Source organism: Corvus cornix, chromosome 17, assembly GCF_000738735.6.
Source record: "Corvus cornix cornix isolate S_Up_H32 chromosome 17, ASM73873v5, whole genome shotgun sequence".
Lineage (NCBI taxonomy): Eukaryota > Metazoa > Chordata > Aves > Passeriformes > Corvidae > Corvus > Corvus cornix.
This window is the reverse complement of record NC_046346.1, coordinates 3,193,984-3,205,915: the sequence shown is the minus strand read 5'-3', so window position 1 is coordinate 3,205,915 and position 11,932 is coordinate 3,193,984. Positions and strand designations below refer to the sequence as shown.

The 11,932-nt window shown below is 50.7% G+C and overlaps 1 protein-coding gene across 3 annotated transcripts in view; it reads left to right on the top strand.

Annotated features, from left to right (window-relative positions):
- The first annotated feature begins 9,837 nt into the window (after positions 1 to 9,837).
- The window catches only part of COL5A1 (collagen type V alpha 1 chain), a 133,612-nt gene continuing 131,517 nt past the window's right edge, over positions 9,838 to 11,932 (top strand). For all 3 annotated transcript variants that reach the window (XM_039561503.1, XM_039561502.1, XM_039561501.1), the window contains exon 1: positions 9,838 to 10,221. In XM_039561503.1, the coding sequence (XP_039417437.1) occupies positions 10,122 to 10,221 (100 nt within the window). In that variant the 5' untranslated portion in view covers positions 9,838 to 10,121. The remainder of the gene's footprint in view (positions 10,222 to 11,932) is intronic.

Genomic DNA, 11,932 nt, shown 5'->3' with positions numbered 1-11,932 from the left:
AAAACCAGTGAGTGTTTTGGCTGCTTAACCCAGCAGCAAACCCCCTGCGAGTCACTCAGTGCTGAACAGAGGCAGGAGAAACAGTCTCGATGAAAAGTGAAGTTATTTGGAAGTTGGAGGGGCCTTTACAGTCAAAGCAACTGAGAAAATTGTTTGTTTTCATCATTTTTCCCTCAGGAATTGAGCAGAATTTCTGAGTATAAAGAGGCTGTTGATGGGTAACAGTGAGGAATTTGGAGTAAAAGCCATTTTACTGCAGTGATGCAGCACTGGGTGTGACAAACGCAGGGATGGGCACGGCCCGAAGGCTTTCCTTGGTTATTGGTGGTGGAAGCATGGCCAGAAAAAAAGGAACTGTGGCATCTGAGTGTCTGCAGCCAGAGAATCCAACCCTGCTTGTGGAATCACTTTGCTAAACCTGGAATCACCTGCAGGAATTCTGTGTGAGGCTGTTTATTCCAAGGAGTTTTGCGAGGCTGCCCCAAAATCAGCGGAACCCAGAAGGATTTGAAGACAAATTAGTTTTTGTATTTCCAATACTGTGGAGCCTAAATTAGGATTAGTCTCCTCCCAAAACCTTTAAATGTCAAAGGAAAGCTGCTGCTGAGCCTCTGCTCCCTTTGGAGGGGAAAATGCCATCCCAGAGGTGTGAGGAAGGCGAGGGAAATCAGGAGGCAGCGCTGCTTTCGTGCTGTAATGCCCATGATGGGATCTGCCAGCCCTTGGTGGTGCCAGGAGCTCTGGCCCTGGGGCACCAAGTGCTGCCACCCTCTTCCCAGATCCCCAAAAACCTCCTGCAGCTGATCCTCGTGGAACAAACGTGTCCCCTTCCAGCAGGAGAGACAACACAAGGCCCTTTGATTGCCCCGAATTGCATTTTGGTGTCTGTGGAGAGTTTCTGCCCGAGTTCAGCAGTTTTGGTTGCTGGCTGCCTCTCCTTGCTGACCTACAAATACCACTTTTCAGGGGGAGATTTATGAGCAGCATGAAATTACCATCCTGTAAAAGCCCAAATCAGGGCTATAAATAGGGGGGGCTGGAATATGCACAGGAATAGGGAATATCTCCTGGGAATAGGGCCTGGCTTTCTCTGTCAGGACAGCCCTGCTAACCCAGCTTGGGGAGCAATCCAGAGCTCTGAATTATTATTTTTTTTAAGCTGGCAGGATGCCACAAAACCTTCCTCTAATCCCTCTCCTTGCAAGGATGGGAATAACATCTGGCCAGGCTGACAGTAGTCAGGCTTTGGAGGAGCTGAGAGCCCTGAAAACTGAACCTCCTCGAGCCTCGTGTGCATTTATCTTCCTTTGCAGGGCAGAGTTTGTTTTCAGTGAGTTATTTAGCAGAAAGAGGGATTAGACCTCGGGCTAGCATTGATTAACCCCTGCATGTTGAGTTGTTTAACAGCATAATGGATTAGTCATGTTTGCTGCTGACCTTTGTCAATTGAATCCTTCAGCTGGAGCTCCTCGTCTGTCTTTCTTAAATACACAGCTCCTTAAAAAAATTAAAAAAAAAAAAAAAAAGTAGGATATGGGCTGAAATATCCCAAGAGTGAAGAGCTGAGCAAAGAGACCCAGAATTTCTGGGCTTGGGTTGGACATGGCAGGAGTTGAGCCCCACTTGTGGAACTCCCAGTAAACGTTTGAGTCCAGACAGCTCTGGAGGAGCTGGGAGTGAATTGAATGGAAAAGCGTTTCTGGAAAGGGATTGGATTTTCTGTGGGGCTTGGAAGGCTGTAGAGTGAAAGTCCAGTCAGCAATAGGATTTAAGGTCACCCTGGCAGGGAAATCTGTCATGTTTGGTGATTAAGAGTTGACTTTTTAAAGGAAGGGATGGGGCAGAGGTGCTGTGAGCAGGAACGTCTGAAGCCTCGTGGCCTTTGATGGAACCAAATTAAATCAGTTGAGCACCTTAGCTGGCTAAAATATAATAAAAAATGCCCATATAATTCTGCTGCTGAGGCCAGGGACCCAAAGGAGAGGAAAAACTGCTCAGTGGGACCAAACACGACACCAAGAAAAGCATCTTAAAGTGCAAAATGGACATTTAAGGGCTGCCAGCATCCTATAAAGAGCCCTCACAGAGATCAGGTTTGGACCCAGCAGAATGTCTGAGCTGAAGGTGTCTCCTCAGACCTTCCATTCCCTCAGCAGTGCCACAAGAAGCTGTTTTACTTGACTTCTTTTGAACAAAATACCTTCCTGCTGCAGCCAGGAGCTCTTTCTGGGCTCGTTCTGCTGCAGTACAAGTCAGGTCAAGGAGTTTGTTTGGTTTACTAAAAAAGATACTCCAGTTCAAACAAAACTTAATTCATGGAAGCCCCGTGGCCTCTGTGAAACACGAACCCCTCTGGCCTCCTGATTTATGAATACAAAGGCACGGGGAAGCCTGGCCAGAGGGAAATGAGCTGTGGGACAGGTAAAGGAAAGGCACTGGGGCAGGAGAAGGGGGAAAAGCGCCCAGAAATGGGGAATCACAGGGATGGGAGGTGGAATGAGCTGGAAAAGGCTTTGCTGGCTCACAGGAGCTTTGCTTCTGTGGGAAGGGAGAGTCTGGAGTTCAGCAGAGGATTTAGGGCAGGTCTAATGTAATCCCAGGCTTTTGACCTGTCTCTGAGTGAGGACAGGTTTGGAAGGAGAATAAATCTCCAGCAGCGTTTTGAGGGGGGTTTGTGGTGTGCAGACTCAGCTGAAGGTTCTTTCCTGTGACACTTGAAGGCACTGGGAGGGAACTTCCCCCAGTTTGGGCTCTGGGGAAGGGGTAGGACGCAGCTGGGTCTCCCAGCCTCTGTCCCATTCCTCCTGCAGGAGCCAAATTCCCATTGCTGGGATTACCAGCAGTGAAAACCCCACAGATCTGGTCCTGATCAGGAGCACGAGAATCCCTGTGTCACCTTAATTGTGCTGACCTCTACTCCTTAATATTTAGGAGCTTTCCATAGGCCTTGGATATTTAATGACACCAGTGCTGCTTCCCAGGGTTAATTAAACCCCCCCAGAAATGGAGTTACAACACCCAGGGGGAGTGTCAGTGTTTTTGGAGATCTCCAGCCCTCTGAGGATGGGTTTGCAGGTAAAAAGAAAAAGCAAATCAAAGTTTTCTGCCTGTTCCCTGGCGCTGTTACCTCAGGAAAGAAGTATCGGGGCTGGTTTTTGGTTTTTCACTGATCAGGAACTCAAAGGGGTGGGAAGTGCTGCTGGATGATTTGCACTGTTGATGTTGAGGATGTGTGGCAAAACCTCCTTGGACTTCTCAGAGAAATGCAAAAATAAACTTCAAATAAAGGTGAGGTTTCAAGGTGCTGATCTGGTCTGGTCTGAACTGGGAACAAAAGAAGGTCAGGATTTTAAAAATAATTCAGCAAGAGCTGAGCAACCCATCTGTGGGTTCACCTGGTGACGACCTCAGTGGGTGTGTGGGTGCTGCATCCCAGAATTCCAGCTGAAATAATGGACATGTGGGTGCTGCATCCCACAGTTCCAGCTGGAATAATGGACATGTGGGTGCTGGATAATGAAACCCCAGCTGGAATAATGGAGACTGGGTGCTGGTTAATGAAATTCTAGGTGAAATAATGGATATGGGGGTGCTGCATCCCGGAATTCCAGCTGGAATAATGGATATGTGGGTGCTGGTTAATGAAATTGCGGCTGGAATAATGGATATGGGGGAGCTGCATCCCGGAATTCCAGCTGGAATAATGGATATGGGGGAGCTGCATCCTGGAATTCCAGCTGGAATAACAGGCTGAGGGCCTGGAGCAGGAGCAGAGCTGACCTGAGGTGCTGTTTTGGGGCTAAATGTGGGTGAATGAACGTTGTGTGCCCATGGAAAAATGTCCCTGATCTGGTACCTGGTTCTGGCTCTTCCCAGAGCTCCCCCAAGTGGAAAACTCTGTGGGGAGAGGATGGAGTGGGGATTTGTGGAAAGGTGAGGTGTCTGAAGGTGCCTTACTGGAAACACTGGGCTGAGAAATGAAAATGAGTCAGGGCAGAGTCCACTCTGTAGCTGGATTGGATTCCTCGAGTGATTCATTTCCAAAAACGATGGAATTTTTTTTCCCTTCTCTATTTAGGGAGCATCTCAGCCTCGGGAAGACTGTGGCCTCTTGTCTGGAGTGCTTTGGGACAGCTGGGTGGTGCACACAGCTCCCTGAATTCTCATCATTTCTCCTCATTTCTGAACCAGGAAAAGGCAGCAAAATGAAGGGTTTGTCACTCCAGAAGGGTGGGATGAACCTGTAATCTTGGGAATTCAAAGGGGAACCTACAGAATGGGCCTTTTTTTCTTTTTGCCACCAACTTTAGGAATGGAAAGAGCTGCTTGGAAGTTGTGTGCTGTGGTCAATCAACAGGAATATTAGACAGGGGAAAATGGGGATGGTAATCGGTTGCTAAAGGGAAATCTGTAGGTATTAAGCTGATTTATTTATTTTTTTTAAGGACAGCTAGAGGATGATGCAACCAAGATGTCCTGGGATGCTTTAATCAGTTCCTAGGCTGGGCAGAATAATCCATAAATGCTAATTTTGGGGGTGCTTGGAGGAATATTTTCCTTCATTTTTCTTTTGGTTTTGATGTATTTGAAGCAGCTCTTTTTGCTGTTCTTGACCAGATTTCATTCCAGATGGGCTTTGGCCTTCATTCTTTCATTTTTACTTACTCTGATAACATCTCTTATCCATCAAAATGAACACCCCAGGGATGTAGAGGAAGATTTTGGGATCAGGAACCCAAGCTGAACCTCTGGAGCTGCTGCTGGGTGGTTTGGGTCCATAAATCTGTGGTTTGGGCTCACCTTTAATCTTCAACCATGGTTACAATGGGCAAACTGCAGCTGGAAAATGAAATTCTTTGGTATTCAATGAAGACATTGTGGGGTCAGGGAGAGTTTGGGAACTTCTTCAGTGCTTGACCCTTGTGGAGAGCGGAGGGGAAGTGCCAGGTCCCTGCTCCTGGGCAGCTCCTGGTTTAACACAACACTTTGTGTACCCCCAGGGATTATCTCCTGGAGTCCAGACAGATTATCTGGGTTTAGCCTGAGCCACTGCCGGCAGGGCAGAGGGAGAGGGGGAATTAAACCCCAGGGATGTGAGCAGGGAATGGCAGCTCCTCCCTGTCCCCCATGCTGGCAGCGGCCGTGGGGAGGGCTGGCATGGAAGGGGGAGGTCAGCTGAGTTCAGCCTCCTCACCAGGAGCAATTTATCCTGAATTTCACAGCTTGGGATGGCTCAAACACATCCAAGGCTTGGCCTCATTACATGGAGCTGGAGAGGAGGCGACAAGGCTGGAAAAAGAGGAGGAGTGGAAAGTCTGCTCCCTTTGTAAAGCTATTTCCTCTCTCAGACGGAGCTCCCTGCGTGTGAAACACCCAAACATGCACAAAAACAAACCCCACCTTGTGCTGCCTGCTCCCTCCGCCGACGGGGCTGGTCCTGGTGCCACCTCATGGCAAAAAATCAGATTGGAATTTCCAGGGGAGCAGCTGGGATTTGGGAGAATTGGCTGCCCAGCTCCTGCTTTTTGGCCTGCAAAGCCAAAACAGGTGCTTAACCTCGGGGGGGGGGGGGTGGAAGTTTGTACTTCTTTGTGATTTGTCTTTCTGGGGGGAAAATTTAACTCTTTCAAGAGTTTTAGTCTTTTGCTGTTTGGGAGGTACCTGGTGAATGTTTTCATTGTGCCTGGGTTCTAATTAGAGCATTAATTATCTGTTCTACCTGAAAACTTGCAGTATTCTGCTATCAGTGATGATGGGCTGCTCATCACCATCCTCTAAAAATGTGGATTTGGGATTCAAAATGGTGTTTTCAGGGAGGTTTTGGGGAAAATGCTGCCAGTCTGCAGGGTGGGAACGGGTGTGAGCAGTCCTGGATAATGCACTGAACTCCTTGTTCAAATTAAAGACCACACAGAGCTCTGAGTTTGGGGCAGTGTTGAGCCCTGGGTTTCCAGATGTGAAAATTCCTCTGTGGATAAATGGAGAGTTTCATTTGCCAAGCCTCTCAATCCAAAATGTCTTGTTAGGGCGAAATCCTCCATTTTTTAAAGCTGAATTTGGGAGCAATCCTTTCCAGGCCAGCAGGTGTGAGATTATAAATCAGGGCTGTGATTTGGGATCTCATTTGGGCACAGGACAATTGATAAAAATGGAATTAATGGCAGAGATGAAATTTTGGTTATAAATTTGCAAGGAGTAAAGGCTGGCATTGAGATTGTGGAGGAAAATTGTGTATTTTATAGATATGTGCTTTTCATAAATGGGATTGGAAATCATTCCTGAGAGCAGCTGCCTGTCCGAATTATTTATACAACAGCTCAGGTCATTTTAATTCTTCATTTTTAGCCTCTTCCCCTCAGCTGGCCACGGGGTGTAACTGGTTATCAATAATTCTTTCAAACTTTTCCCAGTTCTTTCAAACTACACAACGATGGCCTTTTGGGGCTTTTGGCTGAATGCTGGTGATGATTCCACAGCATACAAATGATTAATTTTTTTTACATTACCTATATTCCTTAAGCCTTTTTTTAATTTTGAAAGCTCACAAACGTGTCCTCCATCCTATAAACAACAGCCAGCTGCGCTCAAGATGCATTTAGGCATGAAAACACTTCCATAAACTGCTGTTCCTTAAAGAAATTTGGCCACCTGCCACTGCTGTGTTCCTTTGGCTGGTCAGACGTGACCCTGGCTGGCTGCTGGAAGGGTTTGGGGTTGGCATCAGCCCCCCCAGCTCGTGCAAACGCTCCTGGAGCTCCCAGCAGATGATCTGGCCCTCTCCCAGTGTGGGGTTGGCTCCCTGAACTTGGCACGTGGCTGCTGGAATTTTCCAGTTTGCCATCACAGGCTGCTTTCTGTGTTTCTGTTGTTGTTGAGGAGGGGCAAACAGGTCTGTGCAAGCTCCCAAATCACCTGGGAAGCAACTGGGAACTCAGACTTCCTGCTCAGCAAAAGCTCCCTGGGCCAGGTTTTCTCCTTTGCATCTCAGCCAGGCCCAGGTTGGTTGATCTGGTGTCGGTCTGGAGCACGGAAAAAGGGGTGGAGTGGGAGTTTTCTGCTCTGAGCTGCTCTAACCTCCCTGTCTGCCGTGCTTTTGGTGCTTTAGGTATCCCCTTCCCACAGCTGAGTGCCTCTGGAAGGGCAGGGAATGGCCGGGGTTGGTGTCCAGGTGTTTGGGATTTTCTCTTGCTGCTGGACCACACAAAGCAGGGGCTCATTCCCAAACAATGAGGCAGAAGTCTGGGATGAGAAGCCCCAGGATCCTGGCATTTGGGGCAGAAATGGGACCCCACACCTGGCAGTGTGAGGAGACATCCAGGGAAATCCCAGACTGAGTGATTGCTTTGGTGTCATCATAAGGGATTATTGGGAATCGCCAGATTATAGAATGCTTTGGGTCAAAAGGACCTTAAAGACCATCAAGTTCCAACCCCAAGGGACAAGGGAAGGGGATTTGCAGCCCACAGGCTCTGCTGGTGCTTTCACCACCCTGGTTCCATGTCCAGATTCTTGGGATACTCCATGCTCTGAACACATGGAGGGGAGAGAGAAAGGATCTTCATCATGGTGGGTGGGACAGCTTCTCTGTGGGAAAGCCCAGCTGGGAATATTGGGAGATTTTGGAGCAGGAGGGAGGATGGGCAGTGTCAGTCCCGGGATACTTTGGAGCAGGAGGGACGATGGAGGGTGGCCATGCCGGTCTCCACTCCGTGGGTGCTCGCCAGAGGTGGCTGCAGGGCTGTGCAGGTGTTGCCCTGCAAGACTCGGCCTCCAGGCTCCTCCTGGCGATGGAGCACGGTGTGATTTCTCTGCCAGCCTCCTGTCACCTGGTTACTCATGAAAGGCAGAGCTGGAAGGGGTTTTCATCCGCGGGGTTTGCCCAGGAGTGCCACTGGCACGGTCCCCGGCTCCGCACGTGCTGCGCTGCTCCTGCCCCGGGGCTCGCAGCCGCTCTGCCTCTCACCTCCGCCTGCTGAAAGCCTCTGTCAGCAGGGAATCTCTTCCTGCCTGTGGCTCAGGCTCCAGCTTTTCCACTTTCACCTTCCCCCTGCTGCCAGCCTCCCTGTACCTCAGCAGCTCCAGAGGGAAAGGGAGGGATTTCCTGCGGCTGTTCCCCACTGAATCCTGAGAAAAGCTTCCCAGGCTGCAGCCTGAGTGGACTGGGAGCATCCCCTTCCCATTGCTTGGTCTGGGGGTTTGGCCTCCTGTCCTTTTAGGTTTTGGTGTGTTTGATATTCGTTATCCATCCACATAACTCTCATTCCAGCAGGTCAAGGATTTATGGCTAAAACACCTCGTGGTGCCGAGTTCTTCCATCAGACAGCCAAAATCTGGGACAGGATGAGCGATCCCAAACCCCTTCACTGTCCTCCTTGTATGGGATAGGATATCTGGTGGCTGCCCAGGTCCTTGAGTGCTGAGTGACCAAACCCATAGACAAAGAAATTGGAATCCAGGGTGGGAATTCATTCATGGCAATGCTTTTTTCTGCTGTGGATGATGAAGGCCTCAAGGCTGCTGCTGTGCAGGGAGAGTGGAGAGGGCTGGGATGCTCTGATGAGGTCCAGGGTATGGGCCTGGAGGTGACATCACTGCTCCATGAAAAATTAGCATTAAAGGAGCTGGGATTGCCACCAGGATGTGACATCAGTGATGCCAGCAGTGATGTTCAGATCTTTGATGGCACTGACAAAGCAAGTGTTGATACCAGCAAGTGTCTTCAAAGCATTTATTTAAGGGAAAGGGCTGGATTGTTGTTGGTTCTCTTCTCTGCTCTCCATTTAAGCTGATTTTGGTTTTGTAGAGGGGTCTGCAGCATTGTGGGCCACTCAGTCCCGCAGTGTGATCTGTCCTACTCTCCTGGGACTTCAGGGATGGGGATGGTGTAGGAAAGGAACTGGCGTGGGGGAGTTTTTGGTTTTTTCTTTGGAATCAGAGAAAGGCTTGGGTAGGAGGGGACTTTATGATGATCCAGCTCCAGCCCTGAGCACTGTTCGGATATTGCTGCCCCACAATGCCAGAACATTGAAAATTGGTGTTTAACCAGTGCGATTTATCAGTTGTCACTGGTGTGGGAAGGGTGGGGACTGAGTGACAGTGAGAAAAAGAGCCCCAGGAGCTGCGCTCAGGACCAGTCAGGTGCGCAGAGCAGGACCAGGAGCTCCCCATCCCTTCCCTCACTTCCCTGCCACAGGTGGATTTTGCCACCCCACCTCCCAGCTATCCTGGGAAGCAACTTCCCTTTCCACTCCTTGTTTGCACTTTTACCCTTTCTTTGCATGCGCTTCTCTTTTTTTGCCAAATCCTCGCATTTTCCACACATCCACGTGCCCCATCTCACGGAATCACAGAATATCCTGAGCCAGAAGGGACCCACAGGGATCGAGCCCAATCCTGACCCAAGAATCCCACCCTGTGCAGGAGTCATTGAGGTTTGGGGCAGTGACCGGTCCCTGCGGAGCCTGTTCAGTGCCCGGCCACCTTTTGGGTGTAAAAACTTTCCCTGATACCCCACCCCGACCTCCTGTCACAGCTCCAGCCGTTCCCTGTCACCGGGCAGCAGGGGGGACATCCACGCTGCCCCTCTGCTTCCCGATCCCGAAGGGGGGAAAACGCAGGGAAAAGCGAGGAGATGGGAGGGGGAAGAGGCGGAAAAACTCCGTCGGCCGCTATTCCAGCGGGGGGAAAGCGAGGAAAAAGGCTTTTGGGGGCCGGGACATGCCGCTGGAAGTGGCGGCGGGGGCGGGGGCTGGCCGGGCTCGGGGTGGGGGGCTGCTCCGCCCGGCCCTGATTTGCTGCGCGGCTCCGAGATTGACAAACTCCTGCCTTGGGTTTAAAAGAAGGGGGAAAAAAGGGCGGTGTGGGGAGAGAAGGGAAACTTTCCGGCAGCCCGGCAGCAGGCAGGGCCGGAGCTGAGCGCGGCCGAGCCCCCGCACCCTCCGCCCGCCCCATGGCTTTATAAAGGGCTGCTCCCCGGGGGGGCTGCCGGGGGGGCTGAGCGCCTGCTCTGCGCTTCTAGATAGAGCTTGGATTTTTTTTTTTTTAATTTTTTTTTTTTTTTTTTAATTTTTTTTTATCCCCCTCGAGCTGTCCCGAGCTGGTGCCCCGTTTTTCTGGGGAGCATGGATACGCACACGCGGTGGAAAAGGCGCAGTTGGATACGGAGCTGCTCGGTGCCCGCCGCGCTGGTGCTGTTGGGTGCCCTGTCCCTCGGCCGGGCAGGTAAGGGGGGGTCCCCGAGCCCCCCCCAAACCGCGTGGGGAGATGCTTGCGGGGTCGTGGGGGAGTGGGCGAGGGGGGCTTTGGTGCGGGGCAAAACTCTCGGCTTTGCTTCCTCCCGTGCATTCCAGAAAAAAAAAAAAAAAAAAAAAAAGGAGAAAAAAAAAGAAGGAAAAACCACCCAACAAAACCCACCCAACCTCCTTTAGCTGCCCGAGTCTCTGAATGCCATTTGTCAGGGGGCCCGTAAAAGGGGAAAAAAAACCTTAATTCTTTATTCGCCTTTCTTGGAGCAAGAGCTGCTTCTTTGCCGGGCTGCTTTTTCCGGAGGAAAAGTCGGGGATGAGTTTCTGGAGGCTCTGGTTCTTTAGATATGGCTGTGGGATATGTATGTGAATGTATATTTAGTCCACTCGAAACCTCCGGGCTTGCGTAGTTCCTCCTCCTTGAGGAGCAGAAAGTTTTTTGTCCCGCAGGAATCTGCTCTCTCTCAGCACATCAAAGCTCGGGACACAAAAGCTTTGGAGCTGCTCGGGGGACCTCAAAGCTCGCTATCCCCTCGCCAACCCCAATCCTGCAGGGTTTCTCCCTAAAACTGGGGCTGCCGAGTGCAGCAGGAGGAAACTCTGAAGTTCCAGATGTGCAGCAGCACAGAAAACCACTGGAATGTCTCTTTTCTTTTTTTTTTTTTTTTCCCCTCCCATAATCGTGCAGAAGAGGGACTAAACACGCTCCTGTTTCCCTGCGGGGTTGTGCAGTTTGTTTCCAGAGCTCTGCTTCCCCAAATGTCCGCCTTCCCCGGGTGGGCTGGGAAATGCCACAGCACAGGGAGACTTACGGGGCTGCTGGAAAAGTTTTCCTGGGTGTTGGCAGAGCGTTTTCCCAGTTCGCAGTGGACACTTGGAGGCACCGGCGCTCCCGAGCTCTGTTTGTGTTGGATTTCAGGAGAGCCACTGCGGAGCAGGATTTGTTGGCAGGGCTGAGTTTTGATATCCGAAAAAGTTAAACTCGAGTTCTTCAGGGTAACTTGAGAACCCGAGAAGTGCCCTGAAGAGCTGGGCTGTCTGCGATTCAGCTTCCCTGCCCGAGTTTTGTGTTCTCCGGGTGTTTTTTTCCCCTGGGAAGCGCTGGCAGCGGGGTGTGCAGGGTTGGTTTGAGTGTCACCAGGACAAGCACCGGCGGGGTTCTGTGTGTAAAGCAGCGGCGTTGGGAATTATTTTCATTTCTGGGCTCTTCAAATGACCTTAAGGAAGAAGAGGTGGGCGTTGGAGGAATGCTCCCATTAAGGCTTTGCTTGTGGAGGCTGAGCAGGATGGAAAAGCAGGGGCTGCTCAATGAATAAAATGTCTCGAGCAGGGAAAGTTCGGGGCAGTGGGAGATCCCAGAGTTGGTGCTGCAGAGGAATTGGGCTCTTAGAGCCGTTTTCCAGCTGGCAGAGCACTGGAATGACACCAGCTCCTCTTGTCAGGCTGCTGCTCGGGTGCTTTGTATCAGCTGAAAATTGAATTATCACCAGACCTCTCTGTTTCAAAGGGAAAACAACAAATTTCCCTCTCGCTTTAGCCTGTGCTGATGCTTTAACGCTTCCAGAGCATCCTCAGGCATTTCCTTGTCTGTGTTTATCCTTCAGACAGCTCCCAAACTCCTTTGTAAAGTTACCAGGTAACTTTGGAGAAAGCTTTTGGGGGCAGCTGCCCGAGCAGAGGGGTGGCTG